The following is an 11,131-nucleotide window of genomic DNA, read 5'->3' as shown; positions in this document are numbered from 1 at the left end:
TGAAATATAAATGAAATAAAAATTATATATATAATATATCCTAATGAAAATATTGTCATTGCACATTATGTATTTCATTATTTGTATATTGGTAGTTTCCTTTCCTACAAAGACTCCTCTTCTGGGTTTTAGATATATCTGTGGTGTTGCAATAACAAACTTGCACAATCTTCTTCTCCCCAACATAATTTCCAAAAAGCTGCAATAAACCATTTTTTCAATGGCTGAAGGTGGCAGAGAGTATGGTTCTAATTTCAGCTGGTCACCAGAACATGTAGAAAATCTTCAAGAACAGAAAGACGAGGTTTTGTACTTGTAAACAAAAATGATCAAAAATAAATATTTATAAATACAATGTATAATCTTATATATATGATGTATACTTTTGACCGTATTCTTCTGTCCCTATAATGCATATATTTCCTTTTTATTGCTATTTTCTTTTTTTTTTTTAAAGAGGTATGGAGAATATATTATAACACTAACAGTAACGGGGGTCGATCATGGTCCAAACACATACACATGTATCATTCTCATGCCTGATGCTGAGAATGAATACATCTTGTTAGGTGACAAAACTTCTTGAGGCAGAGTTTTGAATGACTTGTGAAACATTGGAAGTGCACATAATTCATGTAATTATCAACAACAAAAAATACATGGACACATTTTTATTCGCCTTATTAAAGATATACATTTGTAGATTTTTTTTAACTATTAGATGTAAATGTATTGCCCCACTGAGCTACGCCAAGCATATAGATGTATTAGTTTCTAGGAATATAGTGGATAAATTGATCAAAGGGACCTTATTGTTTGTTTAATTTTGAAGTTTTGATGTTTTGTGCAAGAAAATAATGTTAAAGATCATACATATAAATTTATTCAAATTTATTTTGTACAGGTGTCAGCATTTCAGTGTTTATTTGAAGTGGAGGGAGACCAGAGATTTAGTATAATAAGTGATGGACCATTAGATTTAACAGATGATCAGATGTTCTCACTTCAGGTATCAAAATAATATTTACTTTGCAGTTTATTCAATCATGACAGTAGAAAGAAAAAGAATGTAGTAAACCTAAACTTCACCTGAAAATTTAAGTTTATGATTCAGCTATAATAAGACTGCTGCTTGACAAAGAGTATTTGGCTATATAATTACACTACTTAATAAAAAAAATAATTGAAAAACTATCTGTTGCATTTATAAGCATACAATTATACGACTCTGGTTTAAAAAGAATTATAAAGTACGCCTATAAATACAAAATGTGTACACATTCAAATGTTCAGATATTGTGGGATGCAGATCTTATTTTCTCATTTGAAAGGGAATAAAAATTTATAAACAATTTCAAACATTAGAAAAATATACTAATACATGTAGTCCCATTAGGAACTGACTGATTTAAAAAAAAAAAAATGTATAAAAAAGATAAGGTATTGTGGAATGTTTTCCCATGAGATAAGGTACATTTGTATTGTGGTATGTTTGCTCATGAGAAAACTCTCCACCAGAGACCAAAGAATGAAGTGTAAACAACTATTGGTCAATTTAATGCCTTCAACAATGAACAAAACAAATTCTGTAGAGTATAATAAGCTTTAAATGGCCCAAGCAAACCAAATTAAAAAAACCTATGCATTAAATATAAAAAAGAAGATGTTGTATGATTGCCAGTCAGACAACTCTCCACAAGAGACCAACATGAGACAGAAATTAACAACTACTGTATAGGTCACTTTATGGCCTTCACCAATGAGCAAAGTATAAGAAACCAAATGACATGTGTACTCTTTGTGTACCTTATAGTCAGCTATAAAAGTCCCAAAAAAGAAAATGTAAATCAATTCAAATGAGAAAACTAATTAAACATGTTAACAAGAGGTAATTTATGCTTAAAATCAATAAAAAATAACAAATAGGACAGACACATATTGAATTTTATTCTTTAAAGTTACAATGTGTGAATACTTTTTCACTTTAATTTGTAGCCACTTTTGTGTATTAAATTTTTAAAATATGTTTTGTATTTATTATAGTTTCATGTCCCAGTGAAATCACCATATGATGTTATGACTGTAAATGTGTGCATGCCTGAACAAGATTTTAGAGAAAATGATGTTAACAATAAAGATGTACTTCTACAGAGATCAGAATCAAGTATGTAAATATGATTATATGTAATTATTTTTTTTAAAGTTATTAACCATAGAAGTTGCATTCATATTAAATTGAAACATAGATTGCATTTTCATTATGATTTGAACTTTATAAATATATACATAATTATGGTTATGACCCAAATTTTAATGGTTCACTGAACAAAATATATGTTAGTGTGAGCAGAGCAAGTTTTCCTATGGGTGCATATTTGTTCTTGTCCTTCAAATACTCTTTAAAATTGTTTTAAACATAAACAAAACGTAATCTGGTGTTTTGAAAAAATGACATCACAGCAATGTCTGTTTGTAAAAAAAATTATGAAACATCAACGTGATCAAGCAGTACTAAGAAATAAATATGATAATTATCTATTAAATTAAATATTAAATGTGACCAATGTATACTACTAAATATCTATAACAAGGGTAAGGTAAATAATTTCCAAAGGAATTCAGTATTTGGTCCTTGATGATGAAAGGCATTATCTCTTTATGGAAAAATTTATTAAATTTTGTTTGATTTTTCTAGGAAATACAGTATTTGCTTCATTTTCTGTGAAGTTTTTAACTCCTTTGAGGCTAACAGTTGTATTATCACCTGGATACCCTTCATGTGAACCACCTATTTTCACATTATCTTCATCATGGTTGAATGGAGACCAGCTGACCTCTTTGTGTATACAACTGGATAAACTATGGAATGAATGTCCATCAATGCCAATACTCTTCTCATGGATTGATTGGCTTGAACATAATATTTTTAGGCAAGTCTTATTTTTTTATTTCTTTGAAAAAGCTCTTTTTCTTCATAGAAATTTATATATTTATTGCGAACCCTATGATAGTTTTCCATAGATTCACCTGCAAGTTACCTGTTGATTTAAACTTTTGTAAGTTCTATTGTCCCATCTTACAAATACAACAGGTAATTGTTCTCTGTTTAGTTTATTTGATGGGACCTTTAAATTTCTTCTAGGAGAAATATATCACTCATTGATTAATTTACCTGACCAAAAAATTATCTTCTTTTTTATTGAAATACTTCTATAAACTCACATAAACTGTATGCAATATTGTATTTATTCAATATATCATTAATATATTTTCAATAGATCTGTTCAATATATAAAATCTGGTTTAATAATACAAAGTTTATTTCAGACACATTTTTTAGTATTTTCCAATGAATTTGCATATTTTTGTTGTTTTTCATTTAAAGACTTATGTTTATGAAGACCTTAATTTAAAAATAATAATATTCAAATTTTAATTTTTCAAACACACAAAAAAAGTGAATATTTGATCAGAAATTTTTGAATCAGTATTAATATTGAACACATTAAAAGCGAGTTATTGGTATTGAATAAATACAACACCACATGCAGTTTTGTGAGTCCTTACTTAGTATTGGTATAAGTATTTTTTCAGCATTGACAGTTCAATTTTTTGTTCAGGTAAATTAATCAATGAGTGATATATTTCTCCTAGAAGAAATTTAAAGGTCCCAGTGAATAAACTACACAGAGAACAATACCTGTTGTATTTGTTTGATGGGACAATAGAACTGCCAAAAGTTTAAATGAACAGGTAACTTGCAGGTGAATCTATGGAAAACTATCATAGGGTTCGCAATAAAACACAAGGGTTATAAAATTGAGATTTGAAATGGGGAATGTGTCAAAGAGACAACAACCAGAAAAAAAACAGTGCAACTTCAACACAGTGAAAAAATCCAATGTTAACATTGAGTCAGTTTTCAAACTGTTGACCTTTACAAATTAATGTATACTTTGAATTTGGGAAGTTCTTAGAAATGCAAGTGTATGAGATTGCTAGGATGTATTAGTTGACGTATTTTAATATCTCTATTTCAGTTATTTAGGTATCAGTGATAAAGTGTTTGTCCAACAGTGTGTGACAGATGATGATATAGACACCAGGGCTGTTCCTGATTGTGATAATATAGATGATACAGTTAACGAGATGCTCAGGTATCATTTATACAAAAAATGGATCTACCTACATTGTTAAAAATGACCAATAACGTTGATAGAGATCTTTTTTGGGGGGCCACAGAAATTGAAGCTTTTGACAACTTATCTAACTTACACTTGATAATTAAAAAGAAGTATATAAAATCAAGAAATTTACAGTTATAAGACTGACAATATTTTCCATAACTACGTCTTAATATACTTCCACATTAATAAATTGTGATCAGCTAAGAAACAATAAAGTAAGCTTCCTTTATAGTTATTTATATGATCTTTCCAGAATTTGAAGTTATTTCTTGTATGCACACATACTTTTCCCATTCTAAATAAACCAACAAAAATTTGATACAAAACAAGAAATTCAAGAAAACTTAATAAAGATATGCATTTTGTCTTATTTTTTGCCTCGATAAATTATCATATGTTTAATTTGTTTTATTTTTTTCAACACATCTTACTCCAGTCATGGAACTATACCACAAAACATATTTTGTTATTACAGGTATAATATGCAAGAAGAGATGACAGAATTCTTAAAATATGACCAGGAATGTGGTATATGTTTTTGTGAGAAGTCAGGGAGAGATTTTTACAGGCTGCTACCATGTAAACACCATTTTTGTAGAGAATGCATGACAGAACATTGTTCAATTCATGTTAAAGAGGGTACTGTTCAACATTTATTGTAAGTACTACAGTTTAAATTTGTGTACTTAAGTAACATTTGTTCAAGCGTGAACAAAAATGTTGGTTCCTAAATGGGAAGTAACTCAAAAAACACTTTGCTGCCTAAATTGATTAAATTAATTGAGAATTTAAATATATTTTCAAAACCTTGAGAAGTATTGACAACTATCTTGAATGATGGATTAGATATTAGATAAAATTGAATACTGAAAGAAATATCACTGGGTTTTGTCAGTTTTTCTGCTGCTTGTTCAGGTTCTCCTTTGTTTCCTAGACATATAAAAACTGGCAACCATGATTTAGCCAACAATGCTTAAGTTGTGTTTAACACTAACAATCAATCAATAAACCAATGATAATTGAAAATATACATTTTTTTCAAATCATAATGCGATTTGAATTTTTTTTTTTTAATTCTAGATGTCCAGAACCCAAATGTGAAACAGAAATCAGACCATACATTTTAAAGGAAGTGCTGAATGATGATGATTATGAAAGATGGGAAAGGCTTATATTACAGGTTTTTACTTACTAGTTTACTTGATTGTCAAGCTCACACATTTAGCTGAACCAGCTCATGGTTAATATATTTGGGGCCAAAGTTTGTGAAGCAATTCACAGGAGAATACTTTTACATGAGAAAGGGAGAAAATGTAAATGTAATGATTCCTGAAATTTAATTATAGAGTGCCTCCTTGAGAATTCACAAATCATTGTGTGCCTTTTTTTAGTGAATATAAATGCAAGACTCATTAATGTGATTTCTTTAGTAACTGCTCACAATTTTTTTTTGTAGAATTTAAAATTGTTATCTCATTAAAATCAAAAGACAAATATTTGACGAATATTGTAGACGAAACGTGTGTCTGGCTTTTATACTAAATTTAGTCCTGGTATCTATGATGAGTTTATTGATACACATTCAGGATTATAATCATATCCTAAAAAAACTGAAGTCACCTACACATTGAAATATTTAGGTTGATCCAATTTTGACCTTACTTTTGCTGATTCCATAAAACAGGTTTTTATATGCCCGTCGTCTTTTAGACGAGACGTATTATGGTATACCGTTGTCTGTCCGTCCGTCCATCCGTCGTCCACACTTCGGACAATAACTCAAAAACACTTTCACCAATTTCCACGAAACTTAAGTGAATTGTTTATATCTATTGACGTAAGCTCCCTTTCGTTTTTTTTTAATTTCAGATTTTAAGTTTTGGATTTATGGGGCTTTATTCATAAAAAAGGGGGGATTTTCAACACTTCGGACAATAACTCAAAAAGGCTTTCACCAATGTCCATGAAACTTTGGTGAATTGTTTATATCTATTGATGTAAGCTCCCTTTCAATTTTTATAAATTTCAGATTTTAAGTTTTGGATTTATGGGGCTTTATTCATAAAAAAAGGGGGATTTTCAACACTTCGGACAATAACTCAAAAACAGTTGGAAGGCAAACGCCTGAATCTGACAGATAGAGGTCAATTTGTCGACAAAAAAAGAACCCGTATGTAAAATGTTTACGCCCACCAACAGCGCCACCTATAATTTTTTCTACAGCATCTTTGAGAACGATGTCCCATTCTGTAGTAAATTAAAACATTAAATTAACTAAAACATAGAAAAGTAATTGTAAAACACAAATTAAAAGATATATTTGCAGTTGACTGTTTATGCATGATACGCTGGCAATGTGCGCAATGTCCTTTAATCCAAGACTGAAAATTAGTTTGTTTCCTACGTCAAGATGGCGGATTTCAATGTTTACATTTTTTCACCTATTTATAATCTGACACAAATTCGTATCCAATCATTTATTAGCAATTTTATTATTGATCTTTAAATATCATCCAATTACATTTGCCGTTAGAAAGTGGCTACACGTTACCAGCCGTCGTTACAAAGTAGCCATGTGTTTTGTGGGGATACCTTGGGAATGTTGTGTATTCAAAAGTTACGGTAAAAATCAATGTTATCTTCCTTATATTTCCATGCATACACAATTTATAACAGCAAATCCATTCTTAACAGACCCCACAAGGTAAACGGACATATTTAACTGTCTGATTGAGCAACAATTCGTGTAAATAAGCCTGATGGGTCGTTTTGAATTCAAGCACAGCAGACAAACACGTGGTAGATTGTTTATGTTTGACAGTTTGTTTACCTGAATTACACGTTGATGTTACTATATACTTACCAATAACCTTTATCGTGTTATACTTTCAAGAGTAATATAATAAATCTTACTCAAGAAATACGTCTAGGTAGGCGCAGGGACTTCCTTTTCTTGGTCCTTAACTAATGAGAGTGTAATGATACATTACAGCATTTTTTTGCATTTGATATATTTCATGTACATGTACATTTTATGTACACAAAGAACAATAAAGTAAAAGAACGTACATGGGTTTAATTCCCACCCTAGGTATACGTTTTGACTCTCATAACAGGTTGGAACAAATAGAGCAGATAGCAATTGACAATAATGTAATGCTAAAATGCTGATTGATGGGGTCAAATCATCAACATCATTTTTTCTAGTATACATCAACTCCCCTAAGGATAAGTCATACTTTACTAAGAGTCCAGTGGCTAAGTCCTGTCTTTTTTGCCTCTGATATTTACTTATTTATATTTTAATTTCTAATATTCTCTTGTGCATGCAGTAAGGCAAAAGCTATTGTTACTCTTATTTTCCTCATTTGCCTTAAAACAATGGAATGTATTGATTGTTGATGTATGTAAAGTGACTTGTAATTTAACTGTCACTGCTAAAAGAGACTTGGACTCTGATGATAAGTGTCCAGACTGTTATCTCATTGGCAACTATATCATAAATGTCAGTTTCCCCTTTATAAGTTAAATTTTTTAAGAAAAGAATTTAATAATAATATAGTAACAAGTTGTAAAAAATTTTGAAAAGTTCAGCACAAGGGCCAAATCTTATTGGCTTTTCATTCAAGAAAACCTAGAGGCATTGAAAAGTGTTGCAATTTAAAATAAATGGTTTGAACTCAGAAAACTATCAATATATAGAGTACAGATATTGTTTTAATTGGGCTTTTGGGAATATTTGCCAGTTAATTGAAGATATAATTGTTATATGCCTTTTCAAATACATGTGTGGCTCTGCACTGGCTGTGGTTAAAAATCTAAGAATGAAGTTGGTTATCTTCATATTTATCTGATTAATATCAACATAATTGTTCCATTATATAATACATATATATATAAATCATTGTAATACATGTACATTACTTTGCTCTTCATATGCCCTATAACAGTGTTTAATTGGAATAAAGTATCTTGTCTTAACCACATTTCTTTATTTTAGTATTGACAGGTTAACTTTTAAAAGCATTTAAAGTCAGTGAGTTGATGACAAGCTCAGTCAATGATTGTAAATCCAGATAATATGAGTTTTTTTATAAAAATAAATAATGTGATTAAACTGGTTATCTCAATTAAAAGAACTGACATTCTGCTTTGATACTATGAGATTATTTCTGATATATCAGAATAATAAATTTCCCATTGTTGTCCTTTTTCAATAAAATTCTAAACATACTGTTTTTAAGTCAGTTTTGTTTTTGTCTGAGACTACTATAACATGGGAGGTGACCACAATCTCTATGTTATACATTGAAGTATAGTCTCAGGTTTTTGTAGTCCAATTGACTGCATTTTAGAGCAGGTAAATGTGAATTTGGATTACATTTAAAGTCATTCAGTATATCTAATGACATCATACCACTATTTTATTTCATCAAAGCATTTTCAAATTTTATTTACTGGTCAGCTTAGGTTATCATCCAATCAATAATTTAATTGAAAGGACTTACAGTTGGTTAGTTGGTTGCAGGACTTTTGAATTCAAATATAAGAAAGAAGAAAAAATATAAAGCAAAACTTCAAATATTACATATAATAGGATTTATGATAACTGCAGGATAGCAGATTGCAATGCTGCTTTTGTTCAGTTATCTTTGTGTTGATTATTATGTTTTAAATCCCTTTCTGGGTCTTTGAATTTGATTTGAATGTTCAGATTTTTTTCTCTTGTCAGATTAAGACAAGCAACAGAACTTGTACAACTTATGTAGTTTCTTATCTCAGGGTGAATCCAGAAAATTTAAAACATAAGTGGTGATATTCTCAACCATAATAACAGGGATAAAAAGGTGGTTCCAACTATATGCATGATCCCATTCAAATACATTAATCTTCCATAAAGATGAGGTTCCAATCACCAGACTCCCTGAGATCTGCAACTGTATCTTAAAGCAGCTATAATAAAACAAAAATTGTACATGTACTTCTGGCCACTGCAGATTGATTTTATTTTCAATCTATGGTATTAAATGCTCACAATTTTGAAGACTATTTCCCTTTTTCCATATTTTTGTTTAAATGTAATCTTCTGCTTCTGCATCTATTGTAACACAGGTTCTTCTGACAAATGACTGATAAACCCATCTTGTATCCTTCTATCTACCAAAAGGGTGTTTGAGAATATATATATACAATAAGTTCAAGTATTTTGTCAAGAAAAAGTCAGTCTGTTATAAAATGTAGGTAATTGTCTTCTATGGAAGTGTTCAAAAACCTGTAAGAACTTGAAAAAAAATGTCATATTCAACCTTTCCATGGCTATTTTAATGTTCCAACAGTAGAGGAACATAGAATATTGAAAGGTATTCAAGAACTCGTCGAAATAGATCTGCAATCATTAATTTTACTCAAATTTACTGTTGTGAACTTGCAATATCATACGATGCGCGTACCGAGTTATCTCCCTTTGATCTCCGCTTCGCCACGAATAAACTGACACAATTGCGTATCCGGGGTTTTTGTGATCTGATATTGAAATAGTAGGAGCAAAAAATGGTTTTACTTCATATTTTATACCCCTCAACACGTTACCAAACCTATTTAAGGATTTATTACGGATTTTCCGTGGACCTACCCAAATTTTCAGAAAAAAAGTTTCACTTCACTCGTGAATTTATAACATTTTAACAATACTTTTTTATTATAATTATATAAAATAAGAAAGCTTATTCAATCTAGAATGGAACACTTTGGTTTTTATTAATGTACGAGTTCAAATAAGACGATACGAGTCCAAAAACCACGAGGCATGCACGTTTTCAAAAAAATCGTAAACTCTGACCTTTTATCACGTGACCAATGTCTTGAACTTAGAAGCCATTAAATCGTTTGCCGTTCAACTGAAAAGGCTTTCACCAATGTCCATGAAACTTTGGTGAATTGTTTATATCTATTGATGTAAGCTCCCTTTTAATTTTTATAAATTTCAGATTTTAAGTTTTGGATTTATGGGGCTTTATTCATAAAAAAAAAGGGGGATTTTCAACACTTCTGACAATAACTCAAAAAGGCTTTCACCAATGTCCATGAAACTTTGGTGAATTGTTTATATCTATTGATGTAAGCTCCCTTTCAATTTTTATAAATTTCAGATTTTAAGTTTTGGATTTATTTTATTCATAAAAAAGGGGGATTTTCAACACTTCAGACAATAACTCAAAAATGCTTTCACCAATGTCCATGAAACTTTGGTGAATTGTTTATATCTATTGATGTAAGCTCCCTTTCAATTTTTATAAATTTCAGATTTTACATTTCCGTGTTATGAATTTTTATGCTTAAAAAAGGGGGGATTTTCCAATTTTGGGACAATAACTAACACTTTCACAAAATTTTATGCAACTTTGATAAATTGTTTATATCTATTGACATAAGCTCCCTTTCCATTTATATAAATTTTAGATTTTACGTTTTCTTAAGTAATGTATTTTTATACTTAAAAAAGGGGGATTTTATGAAACTTTGGTGAATATATTAATGTAACATCCCTTTTGATTTGTATATATATTTCTAGTTGATCATATAAATTCATTTAAAGCATAAAAGACAAGTTAAAAGAGCAACGGGCGTATCATGCACTAAAGCGCAGCCCTTTATTTTTATTTTCCATTGACATCCATCATTGCAGATAATGATATGTAAAAATATGTACTTTTATAGAAACAAGATATTAGTTTTTGAGTTTTCAAATGGAATTTTTGCCTTTTTTAGGCCCTTTCAGCTGTTAAGCTCCAACCTTTTTTTTTATATAAATCTGAAGACATTGAATGCTTGAAAAATGGATGCAGGGCTACAAGAAACCCCTAGTTTTTCTTGAAATTGACCTTTAACCTTCCTCATTTCCAGACTCAAAAGATAAATTTATTTTCAATATTAAAATGTAGTTT

General features: G+C 29.9%; 1 protein-coding gene across 8 annotated transcripts in view; it reads left to right on the top strand.

Annotated features, from left to right (window-relative positions):
- The window catches only part of LOC139488606 (E3 ubiquitin-protein ligase RNF14-like), a 48,820-nt gene that overhangs the window by 15,670 nt on the left and 22,019 nt on the right, over positions 1-11,131 (top strand). For 4 of the 8 annotated variants that reach the window (XM_071274354.1, XM_071274368.1, XM_071274359.1 and 1 more), the window contains 6 exons: positions 905-1,009; positions 2,044-2,164; positions 2,696-2,930; positions 4,041-4,157; positions 4,663-4,845; positions 5,268-5,367. In XM_071274354.1, coding sequence (XP_071130455.1) covers positions 905-1,009; positions 2,044-2,164; positions 2,696-2,930; positions 4,041-4,157; positions 4,663-4,845; positions 5,268-5,367 — 861 coding nt within the window. Of the gene's footprint in view, positions 1-51; positions 305-385; positions 636-904; positions 1,010-2,043; positions 2,165-2,695; positions 2,931-4,040; positions 4,158-4,662; positions 4,846-5,267; positions 5,368-11,131 lie in introns of those variants that run through there. The other 4 variants (XR_011656049.1, XM_071274335.1, XM_071274390.1 and 1 more) reach the window with 3 other exon arrangements.

Source organism: Mytilus edulis, chromosome 1 (assembly GCF_963676685.1).
Source record: "Mytilus edulis chromosome 1, xbMytEdul2.2, whole genome shotgun sequence".
Taxonomy (NCBI): Eukaryota; Metazoa; Mollusca; class Bivalvia; order Mytilida; family Mytilidae; genus Mytilus; species Mytilus edulis.
Note: the sequence above shows the minus strand (reverse complement) of the source record. Positions and strands in the feature narration are given on the sequence as shown.